This window comes from Oculina patagonica, chromosome 1, assembly GCF_052425735.1.
Source record: "Oculina patagonica isolate OP01 chromosome 1, crgOcupat, whole genome shotgun sequence".
In the NCBI taxonomy this organism is placed as follows: domain Eukaryota; kingdom Metazoa; phylum Cnidaria; class Anthozoa; order Scleractinia; family Oculinidae; genus Oculina; species Oculina patagonica.
Window position 1 is genome coordinate 32,554,956 of NC_135758.1, and position 23,159 is coordinate 32,578,114.

At 36.8% G+C, this 23,159-nt stretch overlaps 3 protein-coding genes and 1 long non-coding RNA gene across 4 annotated transcripts in view; 1 reads left to right on the top strand and 3 right to left on the bottom strand.

Annotated features, from left to right (window-relative positions):
• LOC144664801 (kinesin-like protein KIF14) overlaps positions 1-23,159 on the bottom strand; it is a 60,403-nt gene that overhangs the window by 5,252 nt on the left and 31,992 nt on the right. The window lies entirely within an intron of this gene.
• LOC144650030 (transmembrane protein 163a-like) lies at positions 2,036-3,555 on the top strand. Its single transcript, XM_078509668.1, has 2 exons — positions 2,036-3,132; positions 3,461-3,555. The coding sequence occupies exon 1, from the start codon at positions 2,134-2,136 to the stop codon at positions 2,959-2,961; it is 828 nt and encodes a 275-aa protein (XP_078365794.1). The 5' UTR covers positions 2,036-2,133; the 3' UTR covers positions 2,962-3,132; positions 3,461-3,555.
• On the bottom strand, positions 4,661-23,069 carry LOC144641711 (uncharacterized). The gene is made up of 5 exons (XR_013568613.1): positions 23,046-23,069; positions 22,437-22,526; positions 20,411-20,459; positions 19,339-19,385; positions 4,661-4,888 (listed from the first exon to the last, which is right to left on the bottom strand). It is a non-coding gene; the product is annotated as an uncharacterized LOC144641711 (long non-coding RNA).
• On the bottom strand, positions 11,022-19,123 carry LOC144664784 (uncharacterized). The gene has a single exon (XM_078526001.1). It carries the CDS (start codon positions 18,702-18,704, stop codon positions 11,040-11,042), a length of 7,665 nt encoding a protein of 2,554 aa, XP_078382127.1. The 5' UTR covers positions 18,705-19,123; the 3' UTR covers positions 11,022-11,039.

Sequence of the window (23,159 nt, forward strand, 5' to 3'; positions counted from 1 at the left end):
GGAGGTCTCGTCGCCCAGCCGCCATCTTGAAAGCGGAGTAGACCCGGGTAACGAGGTTGTTTATGTAAGACGGGGATACATTTTCGGGATCAAGGTTGGTTTCCATGGCAAGCGAACGCTCGATCGCAAGTATTGTCAGTATTCAGTTATGTATTAAATATCCTTTCTAAAACACGATTAAGACAGATTTATTTTAGATATTAAACTACAAAAAATTTATTTTTGTTTTGTTTGTAGAAAAATTCTGGTCAGTGTCATTTTTCTCCTCAGAACAGAGTTATGTATTTTGTGCTATCTGTTATTCGTCACTGTTATTTTCCTGAAAGATAAAATACGTTTGAGGTCGCCGTGTTCTAGCCTGCGAGTACAGCTGCCTCTCATTCGTGTTTCGCTTTTCGTTGCGGAACGCGAATGAGAGGCAGCTGTATTCGCAGGCTAGCTGGAAGATCTTTTTATTTGAGAAATCACTACTTTCGGTTTTTACTAGTATATCGGGATCGCAAATGACAGGGAAAGAAAGCGATGACTGACGACCAAGAAAACAGCTGCGAAGGGGATAGACTATATAGCAGTTGCGAAAGCAGTTTCCTAGGGTCGTGCGTTATATTAAATACCGTATGCTCCTAGATGTTAGGACAGGCACTGAATGCATCACGCTGATGGTTTGTACTCATTCTTACTTGCATGGATTTAAACGATCTTGGACGTTCGGTGACCCCAGTTTTTCGTTCGATAGATCACTTTCTCTACCTTTTCTCTACATTTGTGAAAAATGAAAAATTTGTGGCGAAGACGTAAGACATTTTTCATTTTTCCTGCCTGCGCGCCATTGAATTTCGCTCCTGTCAACCGTACGACACAACCAATTGGTTTTTATGCAACAGACCCACTTAGAGTCGATGACCCCCATTTTTCGATGACCCCCAATTATTTTTACACCTTTGTCATAAATAACCTGTCATCTGCTCGTAGGAAAAGTTTGAAAAATCTGCGTAGAATCTTTTTGCGTAAATATACACGCCAAAAAATGTGTGCCTTTTAGACCAGACCGGCATCGCGCTCTTTCGAAAGAGGGCACAAATTTAGTCACAACTTTCATTGTATTATACATGAAGCATCTGTACTGCTATTTGGTGGTCTGGTAAAATAACATTTTTATTTGTTATTCCAGACTAAACAAAAAGAAAAAACAGACAGCCTTTTGATGGCTGTTACTTAACGTAAAGTCAACATGTCGTGCACCTGTGAGTTGTTGTAACTGTTTACCTTCCATTAAACAAGAAAATGTTATTTGAATATTTTATTCAGTTCGCTTCATAAAACCCAGCAGTGTTTTTTTTTCTGGATTTCAATCACTTTAAGTGATAAAAGTTTGTTTGTGGTTCTCTTTTACAAAGGTCTTTGTACAATTAGAACAATAAATGATTCATTCTTTGTTTCACCACAATATTGCTAAACACAATGCTCACAATAAGTACCAAATTGAATGGGATGTTTATTCAATATACAGTCAGCGGTTTTCGATATAGCGTGCTCTAACAGGCATGTAAGGCCTAAGAGGGACTTGAAGTAATTCGCGTTATCTGTGGTGTCGTTATCAATATAAAGGGTCTAAAATTAAAAGCCTCATGCATGATACTGTAATTACTGTTTGAACTTGAATTGCGCGGAGAGGAAATAACCGTTTTAAAAACTATAGATTATTCCTTGCTGGGTTGTTATGATCCAAGCATACTTTCGACAGCACTTCGCTCCCTGGCACCAGAATAAAAGTGTGAAGTGTTTGATCTGAAAAGAGGGGTTATAAATCAAAACTGCGAATTTTCTTAGCTTATTTCACACTCAAAAGACTTACAAGCTCCAAAATACCGATCCCTAGCCTAAAAACAGAATAAAGAACAAAATTATTTTACATCTTCTGCTTCACGTATGACAGGTAATTAGAATAAGAAAGGAAGGGTGCATTGCGATTGAATTGGCATATATTAGGGGCACACTTGCATACAAAACTACATTGAACCCCTGAACTCAATGATTCAAAGTAAAAGAACAAGTCTATCGCCACGATAGAGTTTTGTTAAAATCAAGAACGATGTTAACCACACTGTGTCATTGACAAATCGACATCGGGCTATGGAAGAATCGGAGCCTTTGTCAAATGAACAGCCGGGATTTAGCGACGGCACAGAGAGTAAGGGTGAGGAAGAATCATTGTTACAATCCGATGATGACCCGCCTGTACACGAGAAGAAAAATAATGAAGAACTTGCCGTTGAGGAGTTAGAAAAGTGGCGGAAAGTCACCATAGCTGTTTGCCTTATTTCTATTGTCTTCACGTTGATTCTCGGGCTTGGTGCATTCATCGTTTCTCAGATCTCCGACAGTTCTTCTGCGTTCGCGGTGGCGTTTGATGCCGTTTTGGCCATCACGTCTTCCGGATCTGTTGTGTGGAGGTTCTACTATGGGATAAACGGCGAAGGGAAAACGCGACGAGAGTGGAAGGCGTGTAACATCATCGCCGTGTGTTTTATCGTGTCGGGAGTGCTGGTCATCGGGCGCGCTACTATCAGTATCGTTTTGGACGAAGAACCACGGAAACCTAACGATCTGATTATCATGGCTGTAGTCAGTTGTTTGGGATATTTCAGCCTCTTCTGCATCAAACTATGGTTAGCAAGGAAGCTGCAAAGCTCCGCTCTGGTAGCGGACTCGATAGACGCTCTAAGTGGCGCGGGAATGTCAGTAGGCGTCATTTTAAGTACAATCATTGTGGAGGAAATTCAAAAAGCTTGGCTGTTTGACCCTGGTACAGCTCTCGTCATTGCACTGGCAACACTCGTATATGGATTTGAAATCTTGGTTCGAGTCGCACGAGAAAAGAGACAGGTCGAGAAACTAAAAAAGGCTGAACAAGAATTACAACAAGCCGATGACGCGCTGACAGAATCGGACGTAAACTGACTCGGTAGTTTAAAAATAAACTGTAAGGTTTTACGCGGGTCACGAACATTAGAATGTTTTCCTGTACGAGTCTGTTAAGAACAGTTACTTTTAAGGAAACAAAAATGTAGTTGGGCGGAAACAGGCGGCATATAAACAGGCGTAGCTAGTACCCTTACGTTTGAAGTCCATGTAGTGCATGTATAAAAACAAATAGCGGCCTGGTTGGATTTTTATGGAATTTAAAATGTTCCTCAATCACTTTCAGAGAAGAAGCATTCATTTATTAAATAATCTGAAGAAGAATATAATTTTTATCTTATGGGCGCCACCAATACAGATAAGTTTGTTGTGAACAAAAGATTCTCAAAACATTCAATTATTTTTTGACTGGATCATAAAACGAATTTACTAAGAGTATAAACACTATATAGCAAAACAAATGATATTTATATAGTGGGATAGAATTTAATTTTATTTCAAAAAATAAAACAGCCTTGTTGAGATGGAATAAGGTGAGAAATTTTTGTTGATCTTAAATTAAAGCCTGTGTTCTGACTTCTGGAAGCAACGACTTTCGCAACGATGATGAATGTCGTTAATGATAACAACAATCACTGTCGACACTAAGTATGGCGCCTTTGTAACAACATGCTATAGGGCTGTTGTTAAAAGGACTGTTGGAAAATTATTTCGCAAATTATTTTTGCATTGGTTGAGCAGTATATTTTGATATCTTATATACATAAAAAATTCTGGCCGAGTGGTTTGGGGCGCTGGTGTTGTAATCCGAAGGTCCCCAGCTCAAGACCTGCCCTTCTAGCTGGATTTGTTTCTGGGTTGTCCCGTGTTCAAATCCTCGACCACGCTTTGTATATAGCCAATTGGTCTGCCTCCTGCCAGATGGGATTTTTAACCTTGTTATGTTCATTTAAAAATATTTGTTTCCTCTGTTCCAGTGGCATGCCTGTAAACTAGCTATCTCGCAGAGATATGAAGCTAAGTGCATGACCACTATAAACAACATTTATTTTATTTTATTTTTAAAGCCGCGGGAGAAACTCACTTTGCTATCTGAGTATTTTGCAGGTATCCATGCCCGTATGTTTTTGTTAACAAAAGTCAGCAATTGTTTTGGTGGAATATCTGAGAATAGATGAGTCATAAAGCAAATTTCGTGACAAGGCGATGACTACTAAGTTTTCTCATTATTTTTATTTGAAGAGGCACCGCAGTCTAAAGGTTAGTGGCGGACGTAGAAAAATTGAAGTCCAAAGTACAAGAGCAGGCAATATCCTGATGTCGTTGTCTTGAGTAAAACACTTTCCCCTCGCAATGTCTCTACACTAGGAGTATAAATGATAGGAGTTATCCTTGGATGGACTTGAATCGCATCTTGGTGGAATGGCAATGGAGGCCTCAAGCTAAGAAACCAGTGTTTAGCGCTGGAATGGCCGGATGAGCTCGGAGGCCTGATCATATACGTAATATTTATCGTTAAAGCGTTTTCTCTACATATAGATGTTCTATTACTTATCGAGAAACGAAGAATACAATGTTGACACAATTTCACTCGATAGCTGACAAACATAAGGGAGAAGGGATCCTTGACTTGTCGATACTTTTCTTAATTAAATACATTTATTAAATTGCCTTCAAGAACACTTAATATTCATGTCGCCGATCTTTCACTATTTCAGGACAGTATAAAAACTCTCAATGCTGATTTAAGAAACGTTTATTTTATTTGCTTTTTTAAAAATAAATTTGACAAAATTCTTGGTACAAAAATAGACCTTTGGAGCAGGAAAAAATAGAGAAATTTAATTTAATTTAAATTTTATCTTTACCTATTTATACAAATACAATTCTTTTGCAAGTAATATATTTTACCGTTTAGAAACTATACACAAAATTATTTATTTGTCTTTCTTGAGCGAACTCGATTCTGAAAAAAATAACAATAATAATCAAACAGTTAGTCTTTTTTTCTAATTAACAATTAGAAACTCAGCTGTGTTCTATTGGAAATCCGCGAATCTGATTGGTTCTCCCACTGTTTTCTATTCGCCGATAGAAAACAGTCGCGCGCGCGAGTAGCTCTTTAAGCGGTAAATGTTCTTGATTTTTGCCTTTAAAGTGCACAATATTGTAGGCTTTGGACTACAATCCCTTAGAGTTTTCTACTTAAACAATTAGACTACTCGCCTTCGTTTTCTATGAGCGATAGTCAACTTGGCTGCGCCTCGTTGACTATTTAACAATTAGACGGCAAGCTCGAGGTTTCTACCGGCTATCAAAAACCGGTAGAAACCAAGAGCGAGCCGTCTAATTGTGTTAGTATAACCCACTGACCGATCTATTAACCTCAGAATATCGCTAGAATTGATTTATTGAAGGTTCCGAGAGCCTTCTACGGATCGATAGTAGGCACCTGTGTAGCCAATCAGATTGTGCGATTACCAATAGTAGGTCAGTGTGGTTATGCTAATTGCTCATAGAAAACTCTGGCTCGTAGATAATTGTTAATTAGAAAATTAGGTCGCCTACTTCCACAAGCCATTGGTTCTAAAAACAATAACTAACAGGACACAACAATGCCCCTAGCCCTAGAAAACAATAGAGGAAGTGTTTACAAGGGGCGAATGAAAATACAGGTTCCAGAGAGGAGCGGACTGAAGAAATTTACGTCTTTTGCTTGTGAACTAATACAAGGTGTCTTTTGATGTTGGCTTATATGAGGTAGCGTGTGGTTAAGCACCGCAATCGCCAGCACTGACCGATAGAGAACTCTTTTACTGATTCATAGCACAATCAAACTGGTATGTAGTGAGAACTAGACGCATAACTGCGTGTACTCGGGCTTCTCTTTAAATAAATAACTTGGTTTACATTAAGGACGTTCGCGCTAATTGTTTATGCGCATCCTTATTGCGCATGTAATTCATGTCGCAACGTCACGCCACGTCATGCATGAGCGCGCGCGCTGAGAAAACTTTCCAAACACACATAGGGTTGGTAGCCGTTGCGTTAACTTCGCTTGCAGTTTCCTCTCTTAAACGGTCGGTGACCCCCACTTTTTTCGGGATATACCACCTTTACCGATAAATCTCTACTGATTGACAAAAAATGAGCGAATTTCCAATGTTGGAACTTTGTTATTTTTTCATTTTCTCCCCTCGCGCGCGACCAAATTAGTCACATTTTCCAGTCTCGAGTGTTCGCAAATCCAATTCTTTAAGACAAGATTTTCCTTAAGGGACTTCAAAACCGAAATATATTTCTACAATAGACCCACTAAAATAAATTCAGACAAAGAAAGTTAGCCTACATCAATTAATTTAAAATATTTTGTCGCCCGAAGCCGCTGAGGTCATATCGAGTGACGAAGTGAAATTTATCCAAATACGCGCCCTCTTTCGGTTATCGTATTTCGGAAACGAAGTCGGTGACCCCCACTTTTTTTTACATTTCTGATAAAAGTAACTAATAAACTAGCTCCGGTGAAATTTTAAGAAAAATTGCAATGTTGGAAGATTTTCGCGCGAACGTCCTTAAGAACTATATCTTGCGATAATGTCTGCCTGTTGCCTAGCAACAAAATGGGTTTACAGTCTTTCTTTTAATTCACCCTTATTTGACAGAAAACTTACAAGACATTTCTTATTCACAAATACATCACTTAAGTACAAATACATAACTAACGTCGCCGTATAATACGTTTCTTAAATATTACGTTACCAATTTACTGCATACTACGTTCCTTACTTACTGGAGACGTTTCATTACAAAATAAAAACTAATGACATACGTTATTGACGTGATAAATATTTAAACTCCACATGAAATCTTCCCATTTCACTATTCTCTGGTGATATAAACAAAACTTTCAAATGTCGCTAAGACAGATGAGTAAAGGAGCCTTTAGGACTACCAAAGCTATTCACCGCATTAACAAAGAATTAAGTAGAGATAACCTTTTTTCTTGAAGAAAAAATAAGCGTCCATGTAAAAGGAAATCACCAACAGATGATCGCTAGAAAAAGAGCAACTAATCTTATCATGTCATATAACGTATCGGTAAATGTTCCCATTGGTTAAAAATGCAGAACTGCAGTTGTAGTTTAACAGGGAAAATAACAAGGAATGGAGGTACGGTGTTTCTAGTTGATAGCATCAGCAAGTTCCGTGGACCAAGTGCAATAATGAGACCAACAAATTTGAAAAGACCAACATAAAAACACTGTTCTAGCGCTTTGTTTTGTTGTTTTTTTAATGAAGTACCCATTTAAACAATTGATAGAGTATTGAGCTGTTGATAACGCAAATTACCGCAGTGACAGGTGTCAACAGACCGTCGCGTTCAAAATGATTAATACACTATGGTAAATTGTTTTACGGACAAAAGCAAAAGATCAAAAGGCGACAACGTTATTGTTTTCTGTCAAAACTTTGCATATTTTTGTGAAGTCAATCTCTGAATTCATGTTATACAGGCGAGGTAAACCGATTACATTTTTGAATATTGGTGATTTTCTGGGGGGCCAAAAAGTCAATTTACTGACGAGAACTTTTCTACTGCTTATTTATAGCCAACTACACACACGCGTGATTTTGGCATGTTTAAATCTCTCACTATATTGACATCTGCACCTTTACCTTTTGACTACTTTGATCAGTGGAATGAGGCAAGTTGCCAAGAAGAGCTCATTTGTTATCTAAAAGGAACGTGTAACATTGCTTGAAACAACAAACAGGTTACCAAAAAACATCTGCATACTTTTCAACTACATATACATCTTGTAACAGCGTTGTAACCTATCAGTAATGTGTATTTAATAAACATTAAGAACTGTAGATTTCTGCCTTCACAATTGTAATAGAAACATTGCTGAAAAATACAACATGTATTCTTGATGATCGGATATTACAGAAGAAATTGAAGATGCCTTGATGAGTGTCGAAAAGATACTGAGCTATCACTGAAGTTACAGCTGAAAAAGAAAGCACTTAAACAATTAGAGATACTAATCGTCTTGCATAATAAACAAGAGCACCCAAGGAGAAAATTTAAACTAATGTCTTGGCATGTGGTTGGTCTGTTTTCTTTAACATCTTTTATATTCGTGTAAACTAGAACAGTTTGTACTTTTTGTATTTGTGAGATGAAAACTAAAGTAGCGGAAACTTTAAGAGAACGAAATCTCATTGTTTTTGCCTTTCCCAAAATCGCAGCTGTCGAGAGCATTTTTATATCTTCGAAAATAACAGGCATTCCATTTTCTTTATTACTAAGGTTTGAGGTGACCTTGAAGTAAACAAAATCTATTAACTACAGGCCGTTATGCTGATATTCAGTCCTACAGTTATTCACCGGAGGTTGTCACTTTTATATTTAATTTTTTTCTCTGATTAAATTACGTCAGTATTTAGTACGAAACAAACAGTTTCATTTAGCGCAATATCCAGAAACTTCTAACACGTATCGAACAAAATAAGTTTTTATAAAGATGAGATAGTTACAATTGATTAAGAAACTGTCCATCATGAGACATCATGTCTGTATCTTGACGTTTTCAATTGCCAGCAAAATACATTTGTCGGGAAAGTGTGTGAAATAGCTTTTCGATGTTCCCTAGTTATGTGGTACATCTTAAGTTCAGGATCGTCAGGTGTTCATTGTTAAAACTGGTGGAAATTATAAATTGCATTACCATCTAAACAAATAAGAACAAAAACTGAGCTTACACATATCAACCTTGATAGTTTATTTAAAAAAGCCTATTCCTGAAAGGTGTTAACTCTATACCCCTTCTTCAGTCTTGCCTAATTCAATAGCCTTTTAAACATTATACATGTAGTAAGTGTTTGTTTTTTCGCATTTATTTGCTTGGCAAATAATTACCATGTTTTCTTGGTCCAATATCCAAAAACTTCTCCTTACGTATCGAACATAGTTTTTATAGAGATAAGATATTGTGCATTGATTAAGGAACTGCCTATCGTGTCTCTATCTTGACGTTTTTAATTGCCACCAAAATCCATTAGTCGGGAAACCGTGGGAAATAGCTTTTCGATGCGTTCCCTATTACTATCTAAGTTTAGGATCGTCATCTCGTAACGTGGCGATCCACTGTTCTACCTTTTTAATGTAGGTGTTCACTGTCAAAAGTGGTGGACATTATAAATTCTCTGACCATCTTATCACTCAAGAACAAAACCTAAGCTAACAAAGGGCAATGCTGGAAAATTTGTAGGTATATATAGGGCTAAACATTTCTGAAAAATTCAGCTGAAGTGAATACCACCTGCTTCACAATTGTGAAACTGTATAACATTTTTAGACGCTGAATAAAGTGCCAATCTTGTTTTTAATTCTAAAGCCTTCTAAACATCATACAATAGCAATGTTTGTTTTTTACAAATGTTCTCTTGGTAAATAATGACAATATTTTCTTGGGAAATAATAACTAAAAACGCTTATGTCCCCCTTATATCGAATGTTTTCATGATGATTTTTGTTTCAACTGGAACTACATCATTGATATTCACAAACATTTCGCATTTCACAAAACCTTGATAACTTTAAAATATAAAACAAAATGTTTTCGATGTAACATAACTAATCAGTATTCATAAAATAAACGTTAACAATGTTCATGGATTCGTTATTGCTTAGAACACAACGTTAAACGAAATGTCACTGTCCTCTTGGTTGCTGCAATTCGTTTATTTGTTCTTTTCTTTCTGAGTGATTTCTAATACCACTGATTTAGCATCGTATTTGACTTCAAAGTTTTCGATGAACAGCAGCTTCTCGCCAAGAGAATTCTGGTCTAATGGCAACACGTCTTCCCCAATCATTTCGTTCAGAATTTCACTGTTTACTTTCAGCAGGAGACGTTTTCCTGTGTCTTCAATGACTTCGATAGAGGCTGATAAAGCATCGAGACAGTTATTGGTTTTTACCATATCACATTTTGTGCAATGTGCAACTGTCGATGCTCCTGCAGCTTGGTTTATTTTCTTGAAGCACTTATAGCACTTCAAGAATCTTTCGTAATGTGGTATATTGGTGACTTCTTTGATTCGGGCGGTGGACGTCGGGTGTTCTTTGGTGTCGTTTTCCTTAACAGCAATTTTGTTTAAGCTTTCGTTATTAACTTCTGTGACGGTGGTTTTCTTTGTTGTGGCAATCTTCTTTCTTTTAGACCATACCTTGATCTGGACATTTGTCAAGTTGTAGGACTTGCCCTCTGTTATCTTCTTGATGTGTTCTTCGAACACATCTAGTGGGATGGAGCCTGAAGCATCGGTCAACGTCGCCTCCACCAACTGAAGTGGCTTTGCTGGGTTGCCTACAGCCTTTGGCTCTTTAAGTTGGCTTACCTTGCCAATAACGGTGACGGTATCCCACTGTTTATGGGAATTTAGCACGTCTAACACCGAAACTGCCTCTTTAGTGTCCTCTGGAAGCTCGGAATATTGAAAGGAGTACTCTGTTGGTTGTGGCGTTGCAACGAAGGTCATGTCGTTGACAACTATCTTCTGTTCGTCTTCTGTGTAGGCGTGATTTACCAGCTTTACCGGTGTTCTGGTAGTTTCGCTTTGCTGTAAAAGCGGTTTCTTCGCAGGAGAATAGAGCAAGCCTTCTTTCGCTTGGTTACTATCAGTTTGGAGTGTGAATGTGACGTATTCTAACGTATTGCTCCGATTTCGTTTGTTGCCTGAAAGGTTATGGACATAACCGATAACGCTGTTCTCAGTCGCATTAGTCGTAGGTTTTTTACTCGATTTTGGGCTATTCATCGTAAAAGGTTTCGTTTTCGAAAATGACATTAAAAATTTCACGCCCAACAAGCACAGCTCCAGTGAAATTCCTGACGTAAGAAGTATCACAGCAATTTAAAGTCATTATACTTGCCTATGATTGGTCGTTTTTCTCAGGTTTTGATTGGTCAGTGGATGTCGAATGATTCGATCCTAATATTGTTTGATGTAACTGATATAGCTCTAATGGTTTGTAAAGTTTGAAGCGTTTTAAAGAAATTAAATTATTAGAAAGATATGACTATTGTTAGTGTATGGCGCATAAATTCCTATAAACTACTTTCATAAGTAATTACCATTTCTACAGCTTCGTGATCCGAGTAATACACACTAACAACGTTGGTCTTCAACATTTCTAGCAAATTTCTCTCTGTTTCCTTGACGTAGATATGATCAAGTAGGCTTCCGGATGGCAAGAAAGTAGCATTTTGTACAACTTGGATGTAAGCATAAAAGCTCATAAGTTCCTTAAGTTGTTTTATGTCAGTAACATTAAAGAAGTTGATATTAAAATCACCCATTATAATGTCAACTGTGGATATATTAAGGAGATCACTCAGCTTGCTGATATAGTCGTGAACATTTGAGGTGTTCTTTCTATATAGAAGGAGGAACGATATACTGTGGTGTGTTACAGAGTCAAATATAACAAATTTTAGGGCATTAATGCTGGAAATGTATTGCTTATCCAACATAAGAATATTCTGTTTTGTACAAACAGCCAAACTCAAATATTTGTCAGTTGTATGATCTTGTCTGTGAAATATAAAAGGTGTTAGGTTTTGTTGTATTTCAGTATCTGAATTATTAGGTAGTAGATGTGTTTCTGTAAGGGCTAATATATCAGTTTTCATAAGGTTTACATCACATTTGATGTCAACGCTATGCTTTCTAAGTGATCGTATATTTAAGAGGCAGACACTTAATTTATACGAAACATTTGTTGAAACTGAGGTGTGCGTAAGTGAAGTACTATCTTCTGCCTCTATTTGTCTTAGCCGCTGATATTCCAAGTGTACTTTTGGATTGGCCCTTATATGTCCGTCCTCTATATGACCTATTATATGCAAACCTTGCAAAGAAGTTACACGACTCAATGCTACATAAATTTGCCCGAAATTAAAATGATTTTGTCTCTGCAACTCAAAGCTCACTACCGCCTCTTTTAATGTTAATCCTTGTACTTTGTGGACTGTACAGGCCCATGCTAACGTGATAGGAAATTGCAATCTTTGTATTTCTGGTGAAGATGGTTTTCCAGGTCTTACTTTAATTCTTGCTAAAACTGGTTGAATAGGTACTGCAGTATATTTCCTTGCATATATATCTGTACATTTTGACATGGCATTAACACCAGCCCGAGGGTCGTCAAACTTTATGAAGATCACAGATGGTTTATTAGTATTTTGTTTGATAGCTATGTTTACTATTGTCCCTATTTGTCCATTGATGAGTCTATCATTTATATCTATGTTTGTAGTTAACATCACTCTAGCATTTTCTTTCACCTGGATTAAAGCATCTAGTCCACCAGTGTCTGATCTTCCCAAAGACAACACTCTATCAATGTCTTGTTTTGTAACATTAGGAGGATATTGATCTACAGCTTTTAAAGTGAACACAGGGCCACTGAGTTGTTGAAGATGTTTATTATTGTGCTCATCAACAGGAGCATTCTCAGCCCAGATATGTAAAGCATGAGATGGGTAGTCTGGGTCTGCTGGACTTATAGATTTTGATTGGATGATCCTGATGTCATCTTCAGTATGTGATGCAGTTCTGAATCTGTCGAGGAGTTGTGTAAATGGCTTGTCATCTTTCTGCCTCATAATTTCAGTCAATTCTATCATTTTGAAAACTGCCCAGGGATGATATAGATTGTACATGTCATTTTTGTAGTTATCAAAAACTGGTCTTGAACGAATTGGTGGCAGTTGATAAAAGTCACCGACAACAATTAAACTAAGTCCTGCAAACAGTTGATTGGGTGGTGTAGCAAATATTTCTTTAAGTCGCTGATGAATGTGCAGTAGAGTAGTATTTGACACCATTGAAATTTCATCAATGATTATCACCTTCATCTCAATAAGACCTAATCTTAATTGTGTTCTCTTTTGGTCTGACATTGAAGTAAGATTCACACCCGATTCTCTTGGGATTGCTAAAGCAGTGTGAATTGTTGTTCCACTAATATTTATAGCCGCAACACCTGTTGGAGCCATCAACAGTACTGTTGGTAATTCAGGATTCATACTAGTATATCTAAAGCTCTTTGTTACAGTATGGTATATTGCTTTTATAAGATGCGATTTTCCTGCACCACCTCCTCCTGTAATGAATAAATGTACTGGTAGCACTTGAACCGGTTTTAAACTGTTCGTGTTTTTTATTTTGTTTCTACACCAAGTCAGTGCTAAATTGTATGCTTTACGTTGCTGAGAGTTTAATGATCTAACTGAATTACGAAGGTCGTCATCAGATATTTCTAAGACTTGATTGTAAGAGGATATTGCACTTGTACATGCACTTTGTTGTTCGGAGGGAGCAAGTTGGTCTCCTGACATCTGGTTATTAAATGATTCTTCTTCATCAGTAGTATTTTGTATTTGGAATTGTAGATCGTCATTTTCCTGGTCATTTAGGGCATCATATGAGTGCAATGCTCTGATGTCGTTTAAACTTCTTAAAGACTCAAGTGCTTCTATGACAGCTTCAGAATCTGGCTCAAATATATTTTTATTGTGTTGTACCATAAGTTGCACATCTGGCTCATTGAATTTAGACATGTAAGTATTTTCATTGCCAAGAAGTTCGGTTTCTTTCCTCCATGGGTAGTAAAGAATAAGGAGATGATGAAAATATTTTTCAGGTTCTTTTGTTTTGTTTGGAGTGTGGTACCTTATGACAGCCCTGACTTTTCTGCATTTCATAACTTCTTTCGTGTTTATCAACCTTATCTGTTTAGGTAATACTGATGCATCATCAGTGGTACCTACATGTGCTTGTTCAATAATATCATCACTAAGAACTTCTGGCTGTGCATCTTTTGATTCACAGAGATCACTTTTGTAGTCCTTATAATAGTAAGCAGCAAACTCGGCTAAACACAAGTCATTTACAGATTTAATATTCATTGGCCTTATACTATAACGTTCAATAATGTTTGACTTATAGATGTCTGTACTTTCATCTTCCAAGTCGTCAAGTTGTTGCTGAGTCTTTGCTACTCTTAATCTGTTTTCTGGGAAGCCTGTACTAACAAAAACAGTTTTTGGAAATATTTTTCTCAGCCAAAGTTCAGGCATACATCTATATACACATTCTTGTGAGCTTACTTCTCTCGACGAAAGGAATGCAGCTCCAATTTTTCTAAGGCCATCTCTGATATTTAGATTTGATTCTTTTGCTTCTTTTGCAGCATTCATAATAGCATTTGAGCACTCAGTCTCGTCTTTGGTAAAATATGAGCAAACATAAGTGATGCACTTGACGTGGTTGAAAACAGGTTGCAAGTCTACATTTGCAGCAAAACCCTTTATGCCAGCAATAAAGTAATTGTTTGTAAAACAGCTGTCTATTGGTCTTCTGAGATGCAAGTCAAAGTCAGAATCGGGTGATACTGACAGAGCTTTTTCATATTGTTGCTTAGTTACACCAAGTTCTTTAAATATGTCATCTGGTGTTAATAAGGGATTGTAGTCTGCCTTGCTTGGATTGAGAGATTCATCTATTTTTTGTTTTACTAGACTAAGAATTTCTTTTCGTTTAGTCAACAGTTCCGTTTTAATGTCTGTATCCATATCTTCTGATAAAGGTTCTGCTACAATTGTTTTGTCTGTAAAAAACTGCCCAAATTCAAATCTACATGGAATATTTTTATATTTCCTGCATGTTTTACTGTGACTATGTGTTTGATATTTTTTCACCAGTTCATATAATTCCAGATCTTTATCTTTGTCTGGCAGATATGCTTGTACATGTTGGTCAATATATTCTATGTATTGTTGTTTAGTATCATGGGATAGCTTTGGGCAGTCAGATGTCCATATCAGTGCATGTAAGTGAGGTGAGCCTCTCATTTGGAATTCTATACGAAGAGCATAATACACAATTTTACCTATTGGGTTTGCTCTTGAAAGTAAAACCTCCGTAAAAAATGTTTCAACTCTGTACTGAAAGTGTTTTGCTACAATGACTGGATTGATGTTAAGAAGCCTGCATCTTTCATCATATGACAAAGCATCTACTTCCTCATCTGTCATATTTGCACCATTAGCCCTAGAAATAATTTGAAATAGTTCAGGCCATCTCAAGTCCGCACATGATAAGGTCATGAACCATGTTGGTATACCTAACTGCTTCACCATTGCTACTACTTCATACATAAACTTTTGCCAGTAGGGAGGAGAACCTGGAATTTGCCTCAAAAATAAATATGCCTGATCTTGAGAAATAAGATTTTGCAGAACTTGTGTGTTTGATCTTACTTGTGAGGCTGTTACCGGTTGTCCATGGACTTTCTTGAGAGCAATGTTAATACTATCAGACACTTTTTTCTGTTCTATTATAAACTGAGCAAAGAAAAGATATTCAGGGTTTGATGCAAACCTACCACCGTAGTGTAACAATCTGGCATTGAAGTACTTAACTGGTGATAGTTTAATGTCACGTTCAGCGGTATAACCAAATTTACCCTTTGGAAACAATACTGGGAATGCAAGTTCTTCACATAATTTATCAGTCATTAAACATACTGGATGTTTATTTTCACCTGGTGCTATGTTGTAAATTTCTCTTCCGGTTGATTTATTGGTAATAACCTCTTCAGTTATAACTGGATAATCTGGAATGACTGATTGCAGACATGTCTCATTGGCTGGTGATCTGTGCTCATTTAAAGGGTCATCTACCTCTTCCTCATAGTTTTGTGCTTGTTCATGACCATTTGAAGAATCACAATTATTTTCTTTTGGATTTATTGGGGAGATATCAGAATTATAACTATTAATACTCTTTCCTGATGTATTATCGAAATTATTTGAGTTGTCATTATCTTCATTCTCAGGTGTATTTGTAAAATCTATACCAAACTTTGTACAATTAATCTCTATTTCTTTATATAAGGGATTGTTGACTTTTAACCAATTTAGTGCTGAAATCACAATTTCTGGTCTAACAGCTTCAAAATAAACATGTCCACGAAACTGAAGTTTGCGTTTTAATTTCAGAAGAATAATGCCAGATCTTTCTGGTGGACGAGGTAATATGCTACACGTCTGATCACATTGAACTGGTACATTACAAATTGCTCCTTTAATTTTCCTCTGCTGTCCTTTAGGCATAACAACAATCTTTTCAAATACTATGCGCTGTGCTATTAAAATTTGCTCTAGCTTTTTAAGTGACTGTAGTTCTGTAGGAATGTCATCAACATGCAACTTGTTTACAACTGCTTGACACGGAAGTCTGCCTTGTATGGCTTTTGAGCGACATGTCTTACAGATGTATTCCTCTTTATCATATGATACGTGTCTGTTAAAAATGTCCTGAGAAGGATACATACTAGGGATTAACTTTAAGACTGATTTCTTATAAAGACCTCTGTTACAGACACAGCAAATGTAATATGGGCCTTCTTTTATTTTCTTCCTAAACTGTTCAATACAGTAAAAAATGTCATTGGTTTTATTTCCCTGGCAATTTTCTTTCTTTCTTTGTTGTGCATTATTAATTTTTCTTTGTTGAACATTATTAATTAATTCTTTTTTCTTTCTACTGTCCATTGATTTATATTTTTCAGCATTTTTCTCTGACAACTTTTTCTTTTTAGATGGTTCCATTTTATCATAATAAATCTTCCCTCTCTGATTCTTCATTATCTTTTTGCGTTCAATTCTGTCAAGATTATTACATGAACAACATAAAAACTGTATTTCATAATCCTCTGTAAATTGATTTTTCTTTTGTATAGTGCTAATAACCTCGACAAGAGAAGCTACACTATTTATGCTTTTGACAAATTGTATTTGAGGCACCTGACTTTCATTGTATGTCAAGCAAGAGTACATATATCTTGATTTTCTCGTGGGTCTTGAAATACAACAGATACAGTAAGTGCCAAACCACATCAAAAATCCTGTGCATTCAGAATTATGTATTATAATATCCTCCAAGATTGATTTGCTTTGAGGTAAGGAAGATGATAGCACGCCTTTAATTCTGGCATTCAAAAGGTTGACACTTACTTCAGCTCCATAAATGTTGACAATTTTAGGTAAACAATCAAAAGTTAAATTCCTGTTGAAAGGTAGGTGGTATAGCTCATTGCTATTTTTCATTATTGTACCTAATGCAGTTGAATTCCAGTAACTACAAGGTCTCATCACTGCATAGCAAAGTGAATATATCGCTACAGCACACCTGAGATTAAACTGGTTGGTTTTATCAGCTTGATTTTGAAGAAGTACTGGTACGGTAATGCCATTTTGAACTTCATTAATTTGAATTCCTTTAACTTCGAACAAAGTGTCATTATAATGTATACTCTGAAAATAGTGTACTAAATCATTTACTGATGATGCTTCTAAAAGCACACATGTTCCTTGAGGATGGCTGTTTCCATACAAATCTCTTGCATGAGAATCAAATATTTTGAATTTTTCATTATTAGTGTAATAAATAGCAACAGTTATACACCCTACTGTTAATATGAATGACCTATAGTTCTCACGCATCAATGATTCAAAGGCTGTTTGCAAAGACGTACAGTACTGATATGCCTCCATAGTGTTTTCTTGATCTACAGTACCACTATAGCTTTCACTGAACCTAACTTGGTAGGTAGTTTCAAATACATTCAACATTGTAGGTAATTCAGTTATCATTAAATAAGATTGTCTGGCTAACAGAGACAAACTTGAATACAGCTGATTTCCAATATTCATTATTTGCACAAGATCACTGGAGGAGTTTATTCCCACTTTGTAATTGTAAATCAAAGAGCACAAACTCATTGCTGCACATTGTTGTCCTGCATTTGGTCCAAATACCAATTCATTACCTTGACTATATGGCGCTCTTATTGTTTTGCTAGGGTCTATTTCTACTGAAGTAGGTCCAGGATTCTTCTCTATGTCTGTACGAAGTTTAAATTTACAAACATTTGCTGCATGACTCGGAGTCTTATATAAAGACATTGGCCTGTTACATGAAAAAAATGAGAAATATTGTCTAGCTTTATACAGAAATCGATTTGTTGTTTTAGCATTTATTTTATATCTTCTATTTTTTTTTATCTTCACATAACCATGCATTTTAGAAGATTTTGGTGTATTTGAACGAAGATGATCATACACAATGTCCCTAAGCTTTTTGCTCTTCTTTTTTAGACGTTTCAGCGTTCGTAGTGGCAGTCTGCTCGGCTCACGATCACGCTGTTTACATAACCTTACACGACGAGATCTCGTGTCTTTTCTCGCTTTTATTGTCACCATTGAATAATTGTTTACATTTCCGGTTGAGTAAATAGCTTTGTCTAAGATATCACAATCGTCAAATGCCGAAATAACAACATTCTCTACATAGCCATCTACATACGTCATGAAGTGCTGGACAAGGACATATGCTGTTACAATAATTGAAACGATAAAAACAAAGCAAGATAAACCCAATGAAACCAATACTATAAAAGCAAAAATTGAAAGAAAGAATATAGTTACCCAAAAGCTGCTTGAAGTACTCATTTCGTTTTTTGTTTCTTCTTTTAGAGCGCAACTAAGCTTAAATATGGTGTCCATTGCATCTTCGAGAAGATTCTTGTGTTGATAAGGAAATCTCTGTTGTATGCCAGTAGTCCAGTTTTTCGCAATGCTTGAGTGCTCAACAGCATCAGTTCTTCCAAGTATTGATGATATTCTTAGCGTTTCAAACTCCATAGATAGCTCACTAATAAAATCTAGGTTTCTAGATAGAGGTTTCACTCGGAAGAGTTCACTCGTAAAGTTCTCTCGTATTAAAGTTCATGCCACTCGACATGTTTCAGTGTGCGTCTACAATCGATTTCGCGTTCTAGAAATCACACTAAATATTTCAAACCTTACAATCCTTGAGATTCCACCGAAAAGAGAGTCAAAAGAGACAGTTTCGTACCGTATATCGCTTTTCACTTTATCACCTCGTGCCTCCGTGCAAGACCGTGCAATCAAACACGTCCCCGTCCGCTGACCTTTACCTACGCATACTCATATCTTGCGCACGCGCAGAAGACGTCAGAGGGCGATTTGCGTCCGAAAAAACCACGTTCCCATTTTTAAACTCGGGCTTTTCTACATTCTTTGTAGAAGCCCGAGTAATGAAGGACTTGGTCATTCATACGAACGTTTTGAAGTCACGATACATCAAATCACTTTTGCGATGTGTACACAGATTTAAAATAGCAGTTTACTAAGACAGAAAAAACAACAAACAGGATATTTCAAAAACGTAGCAGAAGTGATGACTCAATTGCTTCAAATCGAAGTATAGCCAGGAAGTCATGAAATCATGCAATGAGCAAACGGTCTCTCTTACCTCTAATTTTCCTCTGGCACCTGAGAGAACTTTATGCGACACGGATACTAAGGAAAGAACGAAAATAAAAACCTAGAAATATCAACCATTTCATCCGTCTCTAAAAAAAGGTATGAAACAACCCTCGCCCAGTAAGCACCTTGATTTGAGAATTGTGTGTACAACTCTCCAGAAGAAAACGCGGGTTTTATATAAACGACGAGTTCACGGTGGGTTTTAAAAGCACAAGTCGGATAAAACTAACAAATGTTTATACATCGGGAATATGCTCGTATGTCAATCTTTATTCATCGCTCGTGTCTGCTTGACAAAGTACTTGATAATTGTAAGTAGAAACTCGGTGTTGATTACTCATTGGTAGTTATCACTAATATAGTCCGAAAGATGGAATCACCACATTTACGTTCTTTTCAAGTTCTTGTTACTTTTATACGCGACAACTAGTTGCTTTATCGCTGTTAAACAGGCGGGAAATATTTTCTCCTAACAACTCTTAATGAAGTTTATTTAACTAGTTTAATAGAGCTTTGAGTTTAGTTTTTTTTAGATTAATTTTTTTTATGATCACCTTGTAACCAGTTCAAATGTAACATAGACAAGTCATCGACCTACAACGGAGACAGTTTTAGAACACTTTTACATTACCAGTTACCAAATTAGTTATTTCATCTAAGTCTAACGGAATGCTACATTCATTTGTTACGTTATTAAAGCAGTGATCAGCGCTGTGACTACTTTGCTTTAGTTTAGTTTTACGACAGTCATCAGAACACGAGACTATAATAAAGTTTAATGTCAATTTACAGAATTAAAACGATCAAACATTCTTTATGTAGTGATCCAATTAATGAGTATTTAGAAAGTTTAATTTCAGTTCACACTCAAGACGTGAACTTGTTATACCGCAATCAGCGCAAGTTACTGGAAGCCAGCACCTATTAAGTACCCCAAGCAAGCCGGAAATTGGCAAAGCGCCAGCGAGGCAAGGGAGACAATTAAAAAAAGGCAAGGAAGACAATTAAAAGAAAAACAAATTTAAAACATCCTAATGCTTACATTAATAAATACTTACATTGTTCAATAACCTCATCTCGCGTACTCTCCTTGACTTTATTTGTGGTCTAAAGAAGCAGAAAATCCCGCATTTAAAAAACAGAATTACCGCTTTAAAGCTTCAGAGAAGCAAGAAAGTTGAGCAAAGTAATGTTAACTTAGGTCTATTATCATCGTTTAATAATACTTAAACAGAGATTGAAGAATAAGCAAGAGGTTTACGTTGAAAAGTTTTGTGCTGCAAAGAAGTTGAGAAGAGAAACGTGCTAGGGTACAAGGGCGAGAAATTCTATTATCGCTTTCTTTTCGCCCCATCCTCGCAGGAGAGCCTGTTTACAGGCTAAAGGTGACGTTAAGGAGGAAAATATGTACTCCTCAACAACTAGCAAGATACAATTTATACCTGGAAGAAGTTCACTTCACAAAGCAGAAAAATTGACCCAAGACCCCACATTTATCCTCAGGGACAAAATACAAGGGGGCCAATGGAGGTGCGTAGATATAAGCCCCATTCTTGCACCCACCCTCTTTTAGGTCCAGTATAATGCGCTTTATGGGCACTATGTACAATAATTAGTCAATGATGACATGTCGTCTAACTTAAAGCTGGTTGGTTATTTGTTACGGTTTGTTATATCAGAGTTAGAAAACAAAAAGGCGCAAACGTTTAGTCTCCTTGTCACAAATTAAATGGCTTTAAGCACAGGCTGGTCAATTTAGTTATGATAAACTAATTGTTACAGATTACGCTTGTTACCATGGAAGCATGAGGGACGCTGAATCTCTGAGTTAGCAACGCTAGACAGGAAAAGAAAAGAATCGAGACAGAGAACAGTAGACATGACAAGACACAAACGGGCTAGAAGAGTATGGCCTTTTGGGTTACGTTGATTTACGTTTTTAGCGTTAGTTTTCAGTTCGAGAGAGAGAGAGAGAGAACAGATAGGGGGAACAAGAAACCACAACGATACAGCTTATGCGGGTAAGATTAAGGATTATTCAGCAGTGCAAGGATGTCTAACTGTTAGAGCTGGACACTGAACGGAGAAAGTGACATATTGAGAACATTTCATTGATTTTGCCGTAACCAAAATGATTTTGCCGTGATGAAATTGATTTTGCAGTTTGATCGTAGCACGAGTCAAGTTCGAGCCCGAGTCAACTTCGAGTCACGAGTCAAGTCCGAGTCAAGTTAAATTTCTTTTTTTTTTCAGTTTTATTTTTAACTCAGTTAATTTCAGGCCCTTTCGTTTTCTTTCTAACGGCTTCGTTAGCGTACTTCGGCTTTATACGTTCATTGTCTCGAGCGGGACAAGAACTCTGTAAAATAACGAAATCCTCCCTCGATCACTCGAGTATTCTTCGAAGGATTAAGAAGATATATAAAGAACCCTTCGTCTATGGGTTATATTTACTGTTTTCTGGTTTTCTACTGCTAGCAGCCGCTGTAAACAAGCTGGCTTTTCTGTCACAGCGACGAATATAACAACTTAACTTGACTCGTGACTCGAAGTTGACTCGGGCTCGAACTTGACTCGTGCTACGATCAAAATCTAATTTCTCCTTAAACTGCATGTCAAGCAGACAGGTGAAAAGAATAAAGGAAATCATCAGCTAGGGAATGTTGTCTTGATTTTCCACCATATTCTCAGAACTTATATTAAAGAAAATGTATGGCAATCAGAAAGGAGAATTGTTAGTGAGTTTAGGACTGAAAGAGTTAATGGCTGGCTGATCGTTAAAGGCAGGTTAGAGGAAAGTGTTAAAGTGGGGTACACCCTCAACAGGCCTCTGCTATCAACGCGGTTAAAGATCATTCGCGTATTATCACAGCCCTCAGTTTTAGGTAATCGGTATTTCATGGGAAGCGATGAAAAAGGGCACGTGAATTTTGATCAGCAACCAATCCGAATTCTTCATGGAGTATCCAGGTCTAGTTGTTTACAGGCAGGATGTGTCTCAGGATTCTCAGAAATTATTATCCCTCTGTATGCTGTGCTTTCGAGCTCTTGTTGTGTTACAGTTCTTGTAAATGAGCAACCTACCTCAAGCCTTTCACAAGCTCGTTTAATTATATCTTCTTGGATAAGAAGTCGGCGTCTTAATTTTCCGATTTCAAGTTTGAGACTTTCATTCTGTTAAGAAAGAAGAGATTTGTAAAAAATGTACAAACTTAAACAAAAAAATTGCAATATTTCAGTAAAAGCACTAGTAAGAGTGATTGATGTTCTAATACCAGTCTTAAATTACAACTAAACTAATCACAGACGTGCTCAACACGGCGGCAACAAGAATTAAACAACAACGAAACAAAAAAGCTACGATCAGAACTACATGAGAGTTCAGTCTGAATACTCTTTAAGAGGAACTAATATTTTATCACTATGTAAACCTGTTACAACTACTTATGGCCTCAACTCTTTTCGTTATTTTGCATCTAAGGCCTGGAACTCCTTACCTAATAATGTAAGATCTGAACCTACTTTAACTGGTTTTAAAAGACTCCTAAAAGGAATCTCCTTTCAGGCATAATGGTATATCTTAACATTTTTTTTTTTTCTCATGTAAATAGATGTAAATAGATTTTAAATGTAAATTTTCATTTTTACAATTTTTGTTTCTCGAAGATATTAGCCTTTTTCAGGCTACTCTACAATTCGAGTTGAAATAAAGTTCATGTTATGTTATGTTATGTTATGTTAGAGCTTGGGAGGAAACGGTGGCAAGCGTTGGACGTCAAGTTAGCCAATCACAACTGCATCTGATTG